Source organism: Rana temporaria, chromosome 4 (assembly GCF_905171775.1).
Source record: "Rana temporaria chromosome 4, aRanTem1.1, whole genome shotgun sequence".
Taxonomy (NCBI): domain Eukaryota; kingdom Metazoa; phylum Chordata; class Amphibia; order Anura; family Ranidae; genus Rana; species Rana temporaria.
Window position 1 is genome coordinate 210,754,062 of NC_053492.1, and position 21,950 is coordinate 210,776,011.

General features: G+C 39.5%; 1 protein-coding gene across 1 annotated transcript in view; it reads right to left on the reverse strand.

The window, feature by feature from the left end:
* Positions 1-21,950, reverse strand: part of CSMD1 (CUB and Sushi multiple domains 1) — an 833,985-nt gene that overhangs the window by 369,516 nt on the left and 442,519 nt on the right. Inside the window, exons 24-27 of the mRNA XM_040349812.1 lie at positions 20,707-20,894; positions 13,348-13,542; positions 6,807-6,923; positions 4,566-4,679 (exon numbers count right to left, since the gene is read on the reverse strand). Coding sequence (XP_040205746.1) covers positions 4,566-4,679; positions 6,807-6,923; positions 13,348-13,542; positions 20,707-20,894 — 614 coding nt within the window. The remainder of the gene's footprint in view (positions 1-4,565; positions 4,680-6,806; positions 6,924-13,347; positions 13,543-20,706; positions 20,895-21,950) is intronic.

Below are 21,950 nucleotides of genomic sequence, written 5' to 3' on the forward strand. Positions count from 1 at the left end.
GTAGTCTGGGACTGTTTCAAAACCCCTCTTTTATTTTGGAAGACCTAAGTCAGTAATATCAAGAAAAGATTTTCATTTATAATCGCCATTTACAACTTAAATTTTTTTTTTCCTCAATGCAATTTGCACTTTGTCCACTGGAGGGCGCCTAACATTCGGCTGAACTTTTCTCTGCCTGCTTGTCAGCACGTTCCAACAGGAAGATTGTCTCTCCATGGCTGTCATCTCTGTGCTGCGCTCCTAGCAGCATTTGAGAGACTTTAAAAGTGTAATCATTGCTGTTGGCAGACAAAAACAATATTCATCTTGTTAAAGTAAACACAGTATTGTTTAAAATTTAGCAAATAACTAAAATGCAGGCCTTGTATGTAGAGATGCAGCTCTAGGTGCATCTAGATTGGAAAAAACTAGGAGAGAAGATGAGACAGACAGAGAGAACTACATGAAAAGAAAGAGCATGGTGGTGAGAGGAACTGAATAAGAAGAGGTAGCCCAGGAAAATGTACAAACACAAAACAGACTAAATTTGAGCTAGCTGGTTCAAGTAAACAGTGAAAAGGCAAGCTATAAAAAAACAAGGTATGGTATGCAGGTGTAATAGAAAACTATCTTCCGAAAAAAAAAAAAAATAGGAAAAAGGGAAGGCTGATCAAAAATAACTCTTTTTTTGTGTGTTGATGAATTTCTGCTGAAGGGAATCTGCAAGCAACTGTTTCTTTACTCTGCTACATTTATAAATCAAACTGCTAAAAAATGTGTATTGCAAACAGTACAACAACGACATAAACTAATGTGCCTTGCTTGAAGGTCAGACTTTCCCTGAGATATCTACTGCTGTTTCAAGTTGCTTCACATGTTTATATCAAGATATATCTCCTCCACCCCTGAAAATGTTGAACTAGTTACATCTTTTACAAGTAAAGTCCTTCAATTTCTGACATTGCAGTTTGAAAGTGTTCATCTTACAGGGAAATTCCCAGACCCAGGAAATGGACAACCATATCACATACACAAGTACCCTATACCATTCCCCAACTGATGCTCAAGATTAGTGCTCTGCAGAGATCTGACACACATCCCCTAGTGGGTCAGAGCTATGGTTTTCCAATTAGCAAAGAGCATGAGCTATACTGGTTTCAGAGCTCGGCAGGTTGCATTTACAGACCTGCCACATAAAGAGTAAGGTCTTTCTATGCAACACAGCTGTTCCTGATGGGGTACGTCACATAAGGTACGGGTTCAGTGCCAATAACAGCTCCTGCAATCCTTAATGATGCATTACCAGATGTTTGCTGTCATTAAACAAATACAGAGCTTTTTTTATTTAGCTCTTGAGTACCAATCTATAAAACAAGGCAGTTTTCACTGTGGTATATGAACTGACAATTACTCATTTATGCAACACCGTACCCAAATGAAATGATATATTGTGTAACAGATAGAGATGTTTTTGGTCAAAAATAGTAACCACTTTTTTTTAGTTTACTATATAAAGGAAAACAACAAATATATATATATTTTTTTAAATTCCAAACTTTCTGTTAAAATAAAAAATGCCAGGACAGTACAGATACCGAAAAATATTTACGCTAGTAATAAGATGGTTAAAAATTATGCTTGATAATGATGCACTAGCTATAGCCCATATACATCATAAACAGAGGGAGGGGGAGGTAAAGGGGGTAATGTACAGGTTATATACAGTGGGCGAACAGAGTTGAAGGTGTTAATGTGCAAATGTGCAAGAAAAGGGAAGTGAAGGGTTATTATACAGGTCACTGAAGAGACAATTTGGAGATCACATGTGTGTGACTGGAGGTGGTGTAAGGGTTAAAAAAAGTTTCTTGAAACTGATGCTTCTTCTGACCCAATCATTCAATGGGAAGGAAAGTGATGATAGATGTAAACACTGCACTTACATCTTAGTTTACATCTGTGATTGGTCTCTCTATGACCAATCATAGACATCTTAAAATACAGTACCTCTCAGATAGGCTCTGAACACAATGCCTTGGAAAGGCTCAGTTCACACGTATTTCTGCAGTGGCATTTATTAAAGCACTGCAGTAAGCGTCCATCACCTTACCATTTTTAGATGTACAGTGGTAGGGAAGTGCTTGATTTGCCTCAAAAGCCCCCTTATCGGGGTCCCCTTTTACCCCCAGGCCCAATAGAAGCTGTGAGAGTTGCTAATGTTACACCACTGTTGAATACATATATGGGAAATGTCTTACATACTAAAGGATTTTGTGCGCTCAGTCCTAAGATATAGTTATGTCAGACAGAACAGTCAGTTTGATGACCTGAATTTTCTCTACTGCATCTAAATTACACTGGAAGGTCACTTCCCTGGCCCCAAGAATAAGATTGGACAGGGAGTCTGTGTTCACACATGTGCAAATTGGATGCCATTTATGTCGTATCAAATTCGCATGACAGGTGAGTGTAAACAGGTCTCAATGGAGCCGGTTCACACAGGTCTGGGACGGCTGCAGAGTGGATTGCAACAGGGTCCTGTGCATTTTTGGGTCCGGTTCAGATGCAAATTCAGGCAACAATTTGGACCTAAATCGCACCTGAACAAGTGAACAGAAATGCACTGGACCTGAGGCACAAAACCGCGGCCGCACATATGTAAACCCGGGCCGAAGGGCAGTCAGTGATGAGAATGTATCTTGTTAGCACATGTAAACCCAGGGCACCTGATTGGTTTTAGATGCTGCCCCTTCCTCTTCCAGTCATAGTGCTATTGTACAGGGATTACAAGAGGATGATAACAATCCAAGTTCAGATAGTTAAACTAACTGCACAAGTGCATTCATTTGTGCTTTTTTATATACAGTATCTACCTGAATCGTAGCTCTAATTTGAAAAGTAAATTTGTGATTGTCCTTGGAACAATAAAAGATTTGAAGGTTTTTACATTTACATTGCACAAACAACATTGATAAAAAGCTAGTGAATATAGTGTTTTATATTTAACAGAATATCCTCTATGGCTGCCACAGCTAATGGTTCAGAAGGCATATGTGTTTCACAGTTACCAGTGGCCCTTATATATTTACCTAAATATCTGTTGAATTAAAGACTGTGATGTGAACACAATTGAGCTCATTTAGGTAGATTCACCTACATTGCCGCAACTTTGTGGCGAAGCTTAAGGCATTTAAGCTAGGCCGCCGTAAGTTAGCGAGGCAAGTACATGATTCACAATGTACTTGCCTGCTAAGTTATGGCGGCGTAGCCTAAAGAGGGGGGGAGTAAGGGCGCCTAATTCAAATGTGTGTAAGGGGGCGTGTTTTATAATAATGGGGCTTGACCTTACGTTTTTGAAGTTTTTTTTTAACTGCGCATGCGCCTACATTTCCCAGTGTGCATTGCGGCTAAGTACGCCGCACGGGCCTATTGATTTTGACGTGGACGTAAACGACGTGAATCCCTATTCACAGAGGACTTACGCAAACGACGTAAACATTTCGAATTTCGCAGCGGAACGGCGGCCATACTTTAACATTACTATTCCATCTATTAGATGGAATAACTTTAGGCCTGATAATGCCTTACGGAAACTGCGTAAATGTACTGAGGCGGCCGGGTGTACGTTCGTGAATCGGCGTATCTACTAATTTACATATTCTACGCCGACCGAAATGGAAGCGCCACCTAGCGGCCAGCCTCAATATTGCAACCTAAGATAGGATGGTGCAAGCCGTCGTATCTTAGATATGTTTAAGCGTATCTCTGTTTGAGAATACACTTAAACATAAGTCGGCATAGATTCTGAGTTAGGTCGGCTTATCTACTGATAAGCCGACCTAACTCTTTCTGAATCTACCTAATTGAAAACAACTAACCTGTGTTCACTTTCAAAGCACAATCAAATGCAAGATTAAAAAAAAAAACAGGATATTTTTTTCTTGCAAATACCAGGATGATTGAAGTGAATACAGCTTATTCCTATTTTTTATGCTATAATTCACACCTATTCACTAATATAATAATCATAATCAAATAAACAGTATTCTTTTAAAACTGTACTTTGGAAAGATAACCCAATTACTGATATTAGATTCTTCATGTGTACTCTAAAGGTGTCTGAACATTCCACTATAATACTGATGTGTATAAGGCCTCTAGCTAGAGAGATGTTTTTGCAAACTGGTAATACATACAATATGTTGAAACATATGCAGTAAAGAAAGCTTTATAAAATACTCTTATTTTGCTAGCATGCATATGTTATTTCTTAGCAGAGCTTTTTTTCCTCAGAAAAAAGGTGCAGGAACTCAACCACGACCTGTTCAGATTTCACAAACAGTAGAAGGGTCTTAAAGGGGCATTAAATACCAGAATTGCATTACATACAGAGTGCAGAGTTCAGGGGGTTACAAAGCTGTCACCTGTAAACACAGAAATCAGACTTCTGTGTTTACAAGTGATTGTGGTGAGCAGGCACCAAAGGGTCTGAGCCAGAGGTGGTGGAACTGAGTTCCCCCAAGTTCCCCCTGAAAAAAAGCCCTGCTTCTTAGACAAAATAAATATAAAATATATAAAATATTATTTACCTGTATGACTCCCTGAGAGGGAACTGAGCAGTCTTGATTGTGGATGTGCTCCATCGAAAAGTTCAACCAAATCATTGAGAGCTGTCTGGAAGTATGCAAACTGCCCAAACACAACTAAAATATCAGTGAAATAACAATAATGATAAACATTACAATGTTTCCAGAGTCTAATGGAAAAAAAAATAACACATACAGTATAACATTGTTACTGCATCTCTTGATGCCAGTGATGATCAGCATGCAGCTATTGACACCATTCTCAGCCTACCTTAAAGCCCATTGAACACTTTTAATTTAATATGTAATGTAATCAGGCTGAATATAGCGTAATTCATACTGTATTTTAATCTTTTTTTTTACTATTAGCTACAGTAAATGCTGCCTGCATACAGGAATGTTGGATCATGGATCTCACAATCTCACACTTAGACCCCTTTCACACTGAAGCGTTTTTACAGCGTTTTAGCGTAAAAATAGCGCTATTAAAATGCTCTCCATGCATCTCAATGGACCCTTTCACACTGAGTCCTGCAAGCAGCATCTTTGGGGCAGCTTTTGGGCGCTGAAAAAAACGCTCCAAAAATGCCCTTCTCCATTGAAATGAATTGAAAGCGCTGTAAAAATGCCCTAAAACGTTAGGGTCTTAGTGGTGCTTTACCAGCGTTTTTTGGGCGCTGGCAGTGTGAAAGGGCTCTGAAAGCACTCAGGCTTTCACATTGGGATTGCCAAAGTGCCTTAAAAACGCTTGAATAACGCCCGAAAAATGCCCCAGTGTGAAAGGGGCCTGAAGCTCTTCCGTGGTTCGACATGCCCCACTGAACATTGGGCTAAACAACATTTCTCTCACTTCCCGAGCAGCTCTATTGATCAGGCATTGTTCATGGGGGTGTGTCAGAGAGAAGGGAAGCTGCTTTGACAGGCTCTTCTATATGCTGACAGCAGAGGATTTTTTAATCCCAGCTACAGCACTTAGTTGATAAAAAAACTAAAGTAAAGAAAAAGGGATGTTTATTACTATATATGCAACTTAACTGTATTACAGAAATAATAAAGGAAGGCTCAATTGGGCTAAAAGCTGGGTATATATCATCAGAATTATTTTTTATTTATACAGTAAAAAATCAGGTGGTTTAGCACCTTAATCTATCTTAACTATCTTATTATTTGTTATTATTATTTGTGTGCCTTTAGTCTTTACATTTAAAAATGTATATACAGTATGTACATATATACATACAGTACAGACCAAAAGTTTGGACACACCTTCTCATTCAAAGAGTTTTCTTTATTTTCATGACTATGAAAATTGTAGATTCACACTGAAGGCATCAAAACTATGAATTAAAACATGTGGAATTATACATAACAAAAAAGTGTGAAACAACTGAAAATATACTTCATATTCTAGGTTCTTCAAAGTAGCCACCTTTTGCTTTGATTACTGCTTGGCACACTCTTGGCATTCTCTTGATGAGCTTCAAGAGGTAGCACCCCATCACTCTCCTTCTTGGTCAAATAGCCCTTACACAGCCTGGAGGTGTGTTTGGGGTCATTGTCCTGTTGAAAAATAAATGATGGTCCAACTAAACGCAAACCGGGTGGTATAGCATGCCGCTGCAAGATGCTGTGGTAGCCATGCTGGTTCAGTATGCCTTCAATTTTGAATAAATCCCCAACAGTGTCACCAGCAAAGCACCCCCACACCATCACACCTCCTCCTCCATGCTTCACGGTGGGAACCAGGCATGTAGAGTCCATCCGTTCACCTTTTCTGCGTCGCACAAAGACACAGGGGTTGGAACCAAAGATCTCAAGTTTGGACTCATCAGACCAAAGCTAATGTCCATTCCTTGTGTTCTTTAACCCAAACAAGTCTCTTCTGCTTGTTGCCTTTCTTTAGCAGTGGTTTCCTAGCAGATATTCTACCATGAAGGCCTGATTCACACAGTCTCCTCTTAACAGTTCTAGAGATGTGTCTGCTGCAAAAGGTGGCTACTTTGAAGAACCTAGAATATGAAATATATTTTCAGTTGTTTGTTTCACACTTTTTTGTTATGTATAATTCCACATGTGTTAATTCATAGTTTTGATGCCTTCAGTGTAATTCTATTATTATATTAACTATTCAAAAGTAATTCATCTGTATTTATTTTCAAATTGAATAGTATCATATCTATATTATGAAAGGTTTACACTGTCAAATTTTATTAAACTGTAAATAACAATAATTCTTCAACTTACCAAATTCCTTTGGAACTGTTATTGAATAATGACAAGTCTGTCCAACGGTGTAATTATTTGGATAGTTTGGGGACAGTACCACACCCTCAGTTCCTGTATATTGCCCTCCACATGGCGCTAAAAAGTTAGAATATTTGTAATAATAGTTTATTCACATTTTACAATTGTCATCAACAAGTTGTTATTTTTATTTTTTTATTGGCATGTATATTAGCTCATTATGACTTTTGCCTTGCAGGAGAAAAAAAAAATGTTGATGCGGGTTTACAACTGCTTTAATTCAAATTTAGACACATATTAAATGTAATAATACACTCATAGGATATCTAGTGACGTCCAACACAGAGCAATTCTTTTAGCAGTATAAATCATATGCTGTACTTACAGCACATCACTCACTGTAGTGATAAAGTTTATTTAGTAATGGAGAACCTTTACCTAGCATAATGTTTACATTAATCATCTAATCATGTGCAAGGCAAATTCATTTTTAACATTCCTCTGCCTATAATTGGATGATAAAAGTGAACATATATTCACTTTATTCACTAAGCTAAGTGAACATTCTCTACTTCTTTAGTTAATCAGCTTGAAAGCCAAGCTGTAGATGTATTTTGGTTTTCCTAGACTACAGTATGTCACATTACCAGGGCAGACCAGGACTTCATTTGTTTTATTTTAACAGATTTATCTCTAAAATGAATCAGAATCCTGGCGTCAGTGAGAAACTAAACGTGTTAATGTGTTTGCAAGCACTATTACAAGTATGGTCTTGTTATTCTATTATTCTACTGCTGACAGACTTCAGTTCTCAGTTTATTGTTGTTGTTGTTGTTTGAGATTGTAGGTTACAATATCAAACAAAATTCTACCTTGGTTCAAATGTTTATCATTCAGAGATATATAAAAGCTGATATAAAGGAAGAGTTGCCCTCCATATGCTAAGGCTTTTGGGAAGAAGCAGAGATAAATGCAGGCTTGCTAAATCTGCCTAAAAGTAACTGAAGAACAAAGAAGACAAATCTCTTTTACAAAGATGACTTTTTGATGCCTCGGAGAAAAGTACAGCAGTGGTTCCAAAAATGGTCATCCAGTAAGAATGGGTAATGACAGGCTAACCATTAAAGCTCTCAGCAAGTGGGTCCTAATTTGGTCTCAAAAGATGTCTAACACATTTAAAATATAGAAAAAAAATGTTTTTTTGTTTTTTAGCACCTCAGTTTCCTGAATTGAAACTATTTTTTTAATATTTATTTTATCATGAATATTATTTAGGATTGTCTGATGTGCCCACGTAATTTAATTTATTGATGCACCTCACATACCAAAGTCAGTCTTAGAGGGAGACTTCCGTAGGAAGGCCAACCACATGAATTGTATAAAATTGTACAGATTTAAATATGTATTAGTGGAGCTCTTGCATAGAGTACGTTTTTACACATGCATATTTCCTGCCTTTCAGCACCTTTTATTGAACAAAATATATTTTAAATCTGAATTCAATACAATTATCAATAAGCACTTTGCTAATCTTCACAGGGTGACATGTTAGCATTTTTTAAATATTGCATTATCTGCATTTAAAGCAAGAAGACTTCCTTAAAAACTGCGCTAACCCACCTTTTCTAGCTGTCCTGAACTGATATACACTAATGTACACACAATCAGAAATTCCGACAGCAAAAGTCCGATGTGAGCTTTTGAAAGGAAATTCCGACCATGTGTATGCTCCATCGGACTTTTGCTGTCGAAATTTCCGCCAACAAAATATTGAGAGCTGGTTCTCAAATTTTTCGACGGAAAAAAATCCTATAGGAAAATCTGATCGTCTGCAGCAATTCCAATGCACAAAAACAATGCAGAAACAATTTGACGCATGCTCGGAAGCATTGAACTTCATTTTTTTGGCTAGTCGTAGTGTTGTACGCCATTGTGTTCTTGACTGTCGAAAGTTCAGAGAACTTTTGTGTGACCGTGTGTATGCAAGCCAAGCTTGAGCAGGATTCCGTCGGAAAAGCCATCCAAGGTTGTTCCGACGAAAAATTTGATTGTGTGTACATAGCATAACACCTTCCTCCTTAGCTCTTTACCACTGGACACACATGTAAAGGGAGCTCTCATGAACTTGTAGAAGGCCTTATTTGAGCATAGGATAAGAACCTGTACACATCTATGAGGAATCACTGTGCAGGCACATCCCAGTGGGTTATTTAATAAACCTGGAGATTGAAAAACATAATGCAGCTCTACATAGAAACCAATCAGCTTTCTAGGTTTTATTGTCAAAGCTTAAATGAACAAACTGAAGTTGGAAGCTGATTGGCTGCTATGCACAGCTGCACCAGATTCTGAGTTCTCCAGTTTTAGTAAATCTCCCACAAAGATTAGGCTGTGGCTGCACTACTGCGATAGGTAAGCAGCAGGTATACGGAGGATTTAGTGCACATTTGTTCAGAAGGGTAGGTGAGAGTGGGTGTCTATAGGTTTTGTTAAAGTTATGGCTGTCCTTATATATTATATTTGAGAATATGGTTTAGGTTAAAACTAATTTTAAGCATTCAATCACTGAATACTCGGACGATCATCTTCAAATAACAAGTGGTCAGGGTTTTGATTTTCTTGAAAAATTCCACATTTAATGCATGGAATTGGGCTCCACGGCTAGGGTATAACTCAAGATTTTAAAAAGTTTCCCCCTTTAAGACAGAGTCTAGCTACATTGAATAAAATCTACAACCGTTGCAAATGTTTTAATTTTGGCAAAAGATGTTGGCTAGTAATAACTGCAGTTTAAAGGTTTGAATACCATTTTGCACTGTCTTTTGCTTTTCCATGTGCATATTTATATGCACCATACATCTTGTGTGTGTATTGCATATATGCAATTATGTGACAGTCTTCCATAAAAAATAATACAAAAAAAAAAAAAATGTCCCATAACATTCAGTCAAACTTTTCTCTTCATTAGCCATTAGAAGGACATACAGTAAGCTATGGTATAATTGCAGCTTAGCTCACACAGATACAGATAACATTTGGATATTTGTGTTGAGAAAACAGGAACTGACTGCTCTAACCTTCATTCCACACTGGAAATGAAAATGCAGCTGCCAGCACGCCATTAATCAGTGTATAATAAGAGCTGCTTATGTGCAAAGTGATCCATGAACCATTCTAAACTGCAGACATTGAAGTAAGAAGACTCTCCAAAATCAGCAAAAGACACACTGTCATTATTAATAGTGACATGTAACAATAGCCACACATTTTAGGTCTATAAACTTTTATCATGTGGCTTTTCTAGATAAAAAATGATGATGTCATTAAGATATGTTAGCATAAATAAATAAAATGCAATTTACAGAGTTCACTAAAGAGTTTTTTAGAAACGATATACCAATTATTCAAAAAATAGAAAAATAAGTTAATTAGACATTGACTACTATGACAACAAACTATGTAGCAGATACCAATACTGTAGTTATTAATGCTGCTATTTCAAAACGGTGCATACAGTTATTTATTAAGATTTTAAAATAACACATGCATGGCCATGAGTTTTGTTAATTATATTTCAACTGACAGAGTGAAACACAATTGGAATAACTTCACTACTGATGGTGTTATGGGTTAAAACCCCCATAAATATTCCTGGAATAAATGCATATCTTATATATGACTAAGCCACAGTTGAATAGAAATGGTAAAATGTAGATGGACTGATTGCTTAATATTCTATGCTTCAGTATTCTATATTCTATTTAATGCTTCACTACTTCACACATACTAAGCTCATAACCTCTTATTAAAATCCAACTTTAAGATTATTTTAATCTACCATGCATAACCTGCAGAGGTATTTATAGGACAAATAGACGTGTGCACTCTTCACATAGGTTTCCTGGATTTTTAAGAACCCAGTACCTTAAAAAAGAACTCTACCCATAGGCATGTTGCTAATCTACACATGGTGATATTAAGCAAGTGTTTTTTAGTTATTGTGTTGTTTTGCAATTAAAGTGTAAATTTTAAAGGAACTGCATTATTGCATCCTCCTTAGCTGCCTGAACTAATATACATTACCACCCCAGCTGCTTACTAATACCTCTGCCAGGTTATGTAGGTAGATTAAGATAATTTTAATCTACCATGCATAACCTGGCATAAGTACAGTATGTGCAAAACAAATAAGAGTGTGTACTTTTCTAATCTTTAAAATGTTTTCATGTCTCCTCTTTTTAGGCACCGAGGGCCAGATTCACGTAGAATAGCCCTACGCTGCGGCAGCATAACGTATTACATTTACGTTACACCGCCGCAAGTTTTCAGCATAAGTGCTTGATTCACAAAGCACTTGCCTGTAAACTTGCGGCGGCGTAGCGTAAATCTGCCAGGCGCAAGCCCGCATAATTCAAATGGGGCGGGGACCATTTCAATTAGGCGCGTTCCCGCGCCGAACGTACTGCGCATGCTCCGTCCCTAAAATTTCCCGACGTGCATTGCGCTAAATGACGCGAGGACGTCATTGATTTTGACGTTAACGTAAATGGCGTCCAGCACCATTCACGGACAACTTACGCAAACGACGTGAAATTTCAAATTTTCTACGTGGGAACGACGGCCATACTTAACATTGGCTAGACCACCTAGAGGGCAGGTTTCGTTTTACGCCGCGTATCTCTACGGAAACGACGTAAATTTACAGCGAAGGGCAAAGCGTACATTCGGGAATCGGCGTAACTAGTCATTTGCATATTCTGCGCCGACCGCAATGGAATCGCCACCTAGCGGCCAGCCTAGAATTGCAGTCTAAGATCCGACGGTGTAAGTCACTTACACCTGTCGGATCTTAGGGCTATCTATGCGTAACCTGATTCTATGAATCAGGCGCATACTGTAGATACGACAATCGTATCTCAGAGATACGACGGCGTATCAGGAGATACGCCGTCGTATCTCTTTTATGAATCTGGCCCCTAGTGCTTAAAAACAAAAATCTAGTTCCAACTAGCTTTTCACATCTGGGCTTTAATGAATTGTCAGGTCCCGGCAATACAGATAAAAGTAATTGAAAGTCATTGAAAAATAAAAAAATGAATGGGTGGGGGTCCCCCCAAATTCCATTATCAGGCCCTTCAGGTCTGGTATGGATATTTGGGGGAACCCTCCCCCAAAAAATCCATACCAGACCCTTATCCGAGCACGCAACCTGGCAGGCCACAGGAGAGCACCCCCCTCCAGGACCGTACCAGGCCACATGCTCTCAACATGGGGAGAATGTCCCCATGTTGATGGGGACAAGGGCTTCATCCCCACAACCCTTACCCGGTGGTTGTGGGGGCTTATCGGAATCTGGAAGCCCCCTTTAACAAAGGGGACCCCCAGATCCCAGCCCCCCTATGTGAATTGGTAATGGGGTACATTGTACCCCTACCATTTCACAAAGAAAGTGTAAAAATTAGCAGTGATTTTAATAATGCTTAAAGTAAAAGAATAAAAGTGAAATATTCCTTTAAATCTCGTACCTAAGGGGGGTGTATAGTATGCCTGTGAAGTAGCGCTTGTTTCCCATGCTTAGAACTGTCCCTGCACAAAGTGTAATTTCTGAAGGAAAAAAAGTCATTTAAAACCACTCGCGGCTATGATGAATTGTCGGGTCCCGGCAATACAAAGAAAAGGCATTGAAAGTCATTGAGAAAAAATAAATAAATGTGTGGGGGTCCCCCCAAATTCAATTACCAGGCCCTTCAGGTCTAGTATAGATATTAAGGGGAACCCCGTGTCAAATTTAAAAAAAAATTACGTGGGGTTCCCCCCAAATATCCATACCAGACCCTTTAACACGAGCACGCAACCTGGCAGGCTGCAGGAAAAGAGGGGGTTGGCAAGGGAGCGCCCCCCTCCTGAACCATACCAGGCCACATGCCCTCAACATTAGGAGGACACTTTGGGGGTCTGTGACCCCTCAAAGCACCACGTCCCCATGTTGATGGGGACAAGGGCCTCATCCCCACAACCCTTGCCCAGTGGTTGTGGGGGTCTGCGGGCGGGGGGCTTATCGGAATCTGGATGACCCCTTTAACAAAGGGGACCCCCAGATCCTGCCCCGCCCTATGTGAATTGGTAATGGGGTACATTGTACCCCTACCATTTCACAAAGAAAGTGTAAAAAAATATATATATTTTATTTTTATTTTTTAATATGCTGCTGCAGTCTTCCAGTTGAACCACCACAATTGTGTTTTGAATATTTTTTTTTCTTAATATTTTGGTTCCATAGCAGTCTTAATGCTATATGTATGCATCTGATCTGGCTAAAAAGAACACCGTAATGTCCACATAAAGCAAAATACTTTATAACTAAAAATATTGTTTTGTGCTGTAGCCCTAATATCATATTTTTGCAACTGTTGTTATTCTTAAGACACTTCTAGCCACCACAAGTGTACACTAACTCTTAATCCCTTTCTTCATATGTTTAAACAGAAAATATCCAAACACATTGTTAGTACTTGAATTTGGTTTACTTTTGAAAACATACCATTACATGATGGCAAACTCTTGTTCCATGCAGGCTTTCCATCTGCACCAATCATACAACTTATTGTTGCAGGATCAACAATTTTGTATCCTAGATCACACTGGTAAGTTACCGTTGATCCAAGTTTAAAGTCAGTTCCAATCCGCGTACCATTCATAATGTTCCCTGGATCGAAACAAGCTTCTCTTGGTTTCTCTGTTAAAAGAAAAAACACACCAATTATGCAACTTTAGGGAGCACTAAAAGCTTAACCATAGTCCTACGTATAAGGGTATTTTTAAAAGCAACTAGTGTAGTTATATTAATTTGACCTGGTTTTATCCCCTTTGCTCCACTATATAGAAACACTTAGGCTACGTACACACAGGAGGAAAATCAGTCAACGATCATTATCCAGTATCCAAACTGAAAGTGATACAATAGGCACTATACATCTAATGTCTGATCAGTGCCACAAAACACTGAATAATGCCAACTACTGGTGAGCATGGGTGGCACTGATGAGCAGGCTCTGATGGGCACTAATAGGCAGCACTTATTGGAATCACTGATGGGCACTGATTGATATTACTGATTTGCACAGATTGGCACCACTGCTGGGCACCGACTGGCATCACTGATGGGCACTGCTTGGCTCTCCTCTCACTCTGTCAGTGTGAGGAGAGGAAAGTTGATAATTATAATTTCCTTGTTTACATATGATCAGCTGTGATTGTACACTCTGCACCCCTTTGGGTGTGCAAGCACGATGAGAGTGGAACAATGTCATATGGCATCATCCCAGAACTAGAGAACCACCCTGCCTCCATCAATTGTTTATACGGCAAGCACAAGGTGATTAATAACAGATGCACCACAGAAGAGATGGTTTGGACAAGCATATGGGTAGAGGCAAAGGATGGAGGGAAAGGATTGAGGGATGGGGGAAGGGAGACAGAGGATAGGGAAGGGAAGGCGGAAGATAGAAGGGGAAAGAAGAGGAGGGAAGGGGTGTAAAGGAGAAGCCGAGGATGGATAGGGTAAGATGAGGAAATAGACAAGGGTCAGGTAGGGGAATGCTGAGGCAAAAGAGTCTTACTTAGCACAGTGAGGATATACATCAAGCATGGTTAAATACTGTGGCTGCATAGTAGGTAGTGGTACAGCCCAGGCCTGTGTCTTGGCGACTGGACAACTCCTAAATGGGTCCACTGGATTCAAAATCCTGGGCCCATGAGAGCAGATTCATGGTAGGCATGTTGAGCAGACAAATCAGCGAGATAGTACCAAGTATTGAGTAAGATAACTATGAGTAGTCATAAATGCAATATCTTGCCGGCCTGGAAAAGGGGCAAAGAAAACATCATGGCATAAAACATGAGGAACATATCTAGAAACTCCATATTCCACAGGGACTAAAACATGGGACCCAAAGAAGTCCTGAGACAGAAACTCAAAGAGGCTCCTCCAGGAACCTTGCCAAAGAGGTTAGGCATAAAGGGTCAATATTTACAACAAGAGCTTTGCAGTTAGCATTTGAAGCTGGTAGGCTGCCTCCTCCTGGAGATCAGCTGGTGTGCTGGTGGAGGCAATGCATGTGGGGGGAAGTGTTGTCTTGAAGGAGGATGCCCCCTTTGGTGCTGCACCTCCATCAGTTCAGCAGTTAAAAAAGGGGGTAGGTGGCAGCCATTTTACCAATCCAGGAGTTCAGAACGAAACTCTCAGGCCCCGTACACACGGCCGAGGAACTCGACGTGCCAAACACATCGAGTTCCTCGGCCAGTTCAGCCCTGAAGCCGCCGAGGAGCTCGGCGGGCCGAGAGCTCCCATAGAACATGTTCTCTATTTCCTCGTCGAGCTCCTCGTCGGCTTCCTCGGCAAAATTGTACACACGGCCGGGTTTCTTGGCAGAATTCAGCCAGAAACCCGGTCGGAAGCTGAATTCTGCCGAGGAAACTGGTCGTGTGTACGGGGCCTCAGGCCTCGTACACACGACTGAGGAACTCGTCGTAAATGAAACATCGTTTTCCTCGACAAGTTCCCTGTTAGGCTTGTGGAGAAACTTCACAAGCTTACTTTGCGTACACACTGTCAAGACCAAATCTCCTTGTTCTCAAACGCGGTGACGTACAACACATACAACGGCAGGGGAAGTTCGATTTCACTGGCACAACCCTTGTGGCTGCTTTTGCTAATCTTATGTTACTGCGTGTTAAGTAAAAGTTTGGTAAGAGACAATTTGCACTTTTCAGACTGTTACAGCGTGACAAATGTGCTATCTCCATTACAAACGCTACTTTTATCGAAGGTGCGCTCCCGTCTCATACTTTATTCTGAGCATGCGCGGGTTTCTTAGCATACACACAAACGTGTTTCTCGTCGAAAACCAGCCCGACGAGGAACACGACGAGGAAATTGAGACTCCCGTCGAGGAAAAAGAGAACTTGTTCTCTTTTTTTCTCGTCGAGTTCCTCGACAGTTTACTCGATGAAAAACATACACACAACCATTTTCCTCAGCAAAAAAGCTCTGCCACCATGTTTCTTGATAGATTCTGTCGAGAAAAATGGTCGTGTGTACGAGGCCTCACAGAAAGATCGTATGTCCTCTGGGACGCGCAAGTCAGCTGTGCGGCCCATGGAGCTGGCTGATAGATAGGGTATCTTTCTGTCATGGAGGAGATCAAGCAGAAGAGGTCTTTATGATATTGCAGGGTGATGTGTGAGAGGTTTTGATAAAGTTTAATGTTAGCTCTGCTAAAGAGGATATGGCCCCTGTTTCTGTCTCTCAGATGGATTTATTCTTTGAACTGAAAGTTCACCATGCAACAGATCGCATCTCTGGGTGGATCAGTATGTCTCCTCACCTTGGTCTTAGAGCACGGTGGGGGCACTTTGTGTGGATTGGCCTCACAAGAAGCCTCTCAAGGCGATCTTCGAATGTGGTGAGGATAGCCTGTGTCAGCTGGCTGGGCACGACAGCTTTAGGGATTCCCTGTACCCAAAGGTTGTGGCAGTGTTCCTTGTCATTTAGGTCTTCTAAGTGCCGATGTAGCTCTTGCAGGTGCATGGTATGCACCTCTGTGACCAGTAACAGCTATTGGATTTCCTCAACTTCCTACAACCACGTGGCTACTGCTTGAATGTCCAGGCAGAGATCTGATATTGCCGCTGATAGCATTTTTTTAATCTCCAAAGCCACTGCATGTAAGTCATCAAGTTTGGTGATTTACTTGTCTGTGGTGTCACAGTGGTAAGTTGGGATCAGTGGATCGTGCCCGACTTTCGCTAGCAAAGCGAGGTGTTCCGCCGGATGCTTGAGAAGAGGAGGCTGTGGCTTCTAGGGGCTGGGTTAGAAAAAGTTGGGGTATGTTACTGCTCAGCTGTGTACCCAAGTTCCAGTGTGAGTGGGAGTGTGATGCTGAGGAGCTCTGGTTCTGGTATGCCCATGGTAAAGCAACCTGTCTCCTTCAATGAGCAACATTAAGGACCCTGGTGTGCTGGAGCAGAAGGTTTAAGCAGCCATCTTCATCTGTGTCCAGACCACACCCCCCTCCCCCCAAGTTCCTGTTTTTATATTTCAACTGTTTGCTTGGATTTCATCTTTAAGTCAAAAACAACCTTACATACATTTTGCTGTGAATCCTTTTCAGAATTTACACTCTACACAGCAGTGTTAATTATATATTATGTTGTGCGTGCTTCAAACACTATAGTTATGGAATGTCTACATTGTGAATTGCATATAATCATGTGTTATAAGTTTAAAATAATTTCTTAAAAAGTGTTCATGCATTCACATTCATCAGTAGGTAGGAATGGAGAAGTTCATGGCTACATTAAATTACATTGTGTTCAATCACTAATTGTTTCTGTAATTCACACAAGTAGTATATTATAGGATTACAGTTTACATTATATAGGAGCAGGGCCCTCTGATTCCTCTTGTACCAAATTGTAATGTAACTGTAATGTCTGCCTTTATTTTGTTAAGCGCTGCGCAAACTATTGGCACTATATAAAACCTGTATTATAATAATAATAATAATAATAATAATAATTAATCTACAACTAGAGTTTGAAACTAAATTTAACATAGATATTTATAATGCACGTTTAACCACTTAAGGACTGCCTAACGCCGATATACGTCGGCAGAATGGCACGGCTGGGCACAGGCACATACAGGTACGTTGCCCTTTAAGAGCCCAGCCGTAGGTCGCACGCGCCGCCAGCGGCATGCTCGCGACCTGGTCCGAAGCTCCGTGACTGCGTCCGTGGACCCGATCGCCGTGATCGGGTCACAGGAGCTGAAGAACGGGGAGAGGTTAGTGTAAACACACCTTCCCCGTTCTTCTCTGTGGCAGTGTCACTGATTGTCTGTTCCCTGTTATAGGGAACAACGATCAGTGACATCACACATCCAGCCACGCCCCCTACAGTAAGAATCACTCCCTTAGGGCACACTTAACCCCTTATCGCCCCCTAGTGGTTAACCCCATCCCTGCCATTGTCATGTTCACAGTAATCAGTGCATTTTTATAGAACTTTTTGCTGTAAAATGACAATGGTCCCAAAAAGGTGTCAAAAGTGTCCGATATGTCTGCCATAATGTTGCAGTCATGAAAAAAATCGCTGATCGCCACCATTACTAGTAAAAAAAAAATATTAATAGAAATGCCATAAAACTACCCCCTATTTTGTAAACGCTATAACTTTTGCGCAAACCAATCAATAAACACTTATTGTGATTTTTTTTTACCAAAAATAAGTAAAATAATACGCATCGGCCTAAACTGAGGGAAAAAACTTTTTTATATATTTTTTGGGGATATTTATTATAGCAAAAAGTACAAAATATTGTTTTTTTTTTCAAAATTGTCGCTCTATTTTTGTTTATAGCGCAAAGATAAATACCTCAGAGGTGATCAAATACCACCAAAAGAAAGCTCTATTTGTGGGAAAAAAAGGACACCAATTTTGTTTGGGAGCCACGTCACATGGCCGCGCAATTGTCAGTTAAAGCGACGCAGTGCCGAATCGCAAAAAGGGGCCAGGTCCTTAACCTGTATATTGGTCCGGATCTTAAGTGGTTAAGGTAAACCTATCAAGAACTTGGGCATTGTGATGAAAATGCTGATAAATAAATAAAAATAAAGCCATTAGATTGGTATATAATATCACCTGCTTATCTCTGCTGGTCTACTAATTATTTTGACAAACAGCATTCTTTGAAGGTAAACTCTGTTTACATTTTTTATCATATACTCAGTTTGAATTACCAAAATTAAAGAAATATTACATTTTATTTGGATTTAAGTTTTGCCTATATTTATTTTATATAAATATGTTTACACCATATTATCACAAATGTTAGTTAAAAAAAAAAAAAGAGATTAATATAGAGAAACATATACCATTATTGTGTTACCAACATATATGCACACTGTATCAAGGACAATGTCCTCGTGCAATAATCAAAGTACTTTTCAGGAGCAGATGAGCTTCTAATTCTGTAACTCAATCCAAGTTAACACTACCCTGCTTATTACATTTGTTTGACTTTCTCTCATCTGTACTTGTAAGCTCCTTTCCTTTCAGTACTGAGGATTTCCATTTTCTTTTTTCTCCTTCCAATTCATGCGCTAGGTAATTTGTTCTCAAATATAACACTCGTGATTCCAGCTGCCTCTCTTTAATTATGTTTCCCATTCCCGTTATTTCTCCATGTCCCTTTCAGCCTTCTCTCATTCTCTCTCAGCTTTGTCGTAAGCATCGAATAAGTGTTTTTTCTTTCTTGACCCATTTGCTTTACTCTTTGACCCTCGGCAGTCTACTCTTGTCTCCATCCTCTGTAATTTTACAATGGCACAGCATGACCTCTTCTCAGCTTGTGAACCTCTAAAGCATGTAGAGCATCATCCTTACTCTTTTATATGCAACAATACAATCTTACATTTTTTGACCTTTACACTATTTTGCTACCACTCGGTATGCAGTAATGTATTTAAACATTTTAAAAGCTTAGATATTCCCAGTCCATTTTCAGCATTTTAGATAATTAACTGTGAATTCAAACAATCACATGGGATGAACAGTACTCTGACTATGGCCTCCCCACTCTATACTACTTTTTTGTGACTTGCCACACAAAAATACTACTACTTTTTAACTTATCAAATGGAACATATGACAAACATAAAAGCCTGTGTGAGAATCATCTGATGAAAGCTTCCAGATTTTTTTTATGACAATTTGTACATGTAAGCTCCAGGCAGACAGCTAAATACATTATTGAAATGAGTAATTTCTTTGTTTGGCTGGTCTTTGATTGCAGTGCAACTTGATTAACTACCCATTTGCAGTATGCTGATTGGACAATAGGCAAACTAATTTTGCTCTTTACTCATCTTGCCATGTTACCCACTAGCTCATGTGCACTGTATCAGAGCCTGATTGACGTAACGTACTGTTTGAAGCAGATTATATCACAGCACATTACATAACAGTAATTAAAACACAACCCCTCTCAGAACTGAAATATCAGTTTTTAAGCAGGCATCAACGGGTTGAGTCATCTGCCTTCCTCGGTTATAATCACAGACTGTGGCAGCAGAGGTTTTTTACAAGGAAGGAAGGAAGGAGTAAGGCTACATTCATATGTACAAATAGCAGCTGCCAGGGGCAGCCTCCGTTAAGAATCTCTGAACTCTGTACTAATCAATGGCTATTACTTTTTACTCCTCTGAGCAGTTACCTGTGAATAAAGCCTCCACCCAGCCCTGAATGTGAGTTTTGGCCACATACAAACTGGCCATAGCACAGAGTGTTGCTGTATCTAAAGGTGACATTTTTATGCCTCAGAACACAGCACATTATCTCCCCCAGCTACCTATGTAAATGCAAACTTACTCTATAATTTTTGTAATGGAGTATCAATTTTGGAAGGAGTTGACATTTAAGCTTTACAGCACTATCAAAAGTATATGTAAGATGCTTTAAAGATGCTTTAAAATATACAGCATGCTGAAAATAAAAACATTTCCATTTGTATAGTTTCAGTGAAGTGCAATTATTTATAATTGTGAACTTACACTGTTATTTTAGAAAAATACAGTGGGTAAGCTGCAACAGAAAAAACAAACAAAAAAACTGTGGTATGTGGTATCTGTATTTACATGTGTGTATTTTTTGCAAAACTGATTTTTATTTTATATATACAGTATATTACAATATAAATTGATTTCGATTTTAAAATTAGAATAATTGCATGATGACTGATTAGGATAGCAAGATAGTACCTAACCTTCAAACAATAAAGCATACAGATTATAATGCATTAGGGATTGACATAACAGAGAAATCATTGCCAGGACACTACCTTTATATTCAATGGCGAATCCAGACATTCCAACAGATGCATCACTACGGAATGCTAGAAACAGACCGTCTCCACTGCTTTCTAATCTTTCTGGTGCATGAGAACCTTGAAAACTTCCAATTATAGGGCTGTTGGAGCTATCACCTTCATATATATGTAGAAAATCATAGCTAGGTTCCATGTTAAAACTGAAAAACAGAAAAAAATGACATGATTTATATGAACTATGAGCCTGTCAGCTGAGAAAAAATCTACCTGTTTAATCTCTGTTATTTTAGGTAAGTTAGCACAGGGCATTCCAGAACTTTTTGTGAGTGTTTTTGTGTTGCAAATAGTCTATAATAATAATAATGTATATTCAAAAATTATCAATGTTCCATTTATTTAACAGACAAGGGTCAGTTTTAATGTACAAAGTGAAACAAGCTTCCACATAAGTGGAAAAGGCTTTCTAATTACTTTTAAAGCAGAATTGAAGCTCAAAGTGATACTAAAGTCTTGTTTGTATTAGTTAAAAATAACAAACATGTTGTACTTACCTGCTCTGTGTAGTGGTTTAGCACAGAACAGCCCTAATCCTGAGCTTCTGGCCCCTCTCTCCTGTTCAGTGCTCCCACAACTTGCTACGGGGGCATTCGAGCCGAGCTCCCTGTGTTTATTCAGATACGGAGCCATAGCCTGGCCTGCCCCCTTCCTCTCCATATTGGATGACTGACTTTGATTGACAGCAGCAGGAGCCAACTGCCTAAGAGGCAATTTTCTTAATTTTGGAGAGGTTTTTCTGCCACGTATTGTTGTATCTACAAAATGGGAAGTAAAAAAAAAAGGCTCCCTGATAGGACATGGATTGCAAAAAAAAAAAACTGAAAGGGTTTTTACCATTCCCTGCTCTACTGAAATATGAAAGAAAGAAAGTTACCGTTCCAGGTGGATTGTGTTAGGATGATCAGTATGGTCTTAGGAGATAAAGGGTGCTGGCAATGCACAAGGCAACAAATGGAAAAAGAAAATATGGACAGCCGCACTCCAAAAAACCTTGATGGTTGTCTTTATTTAAAAAAGGAAAAATGCACTACAAGTCACAGCACACTACATGGGAGTAAAACAGCTGACGCATTTCGCACTATAAATTAGTGCTTAATCATAGCTATAAGCACTAATTTATAGTGTGAAACGTGTCAGTTGTTTTACTCTTGTGTAGTGTGCTGTGACTTGTAGTGCATTTTTCCTTTTTTAAATAAAGA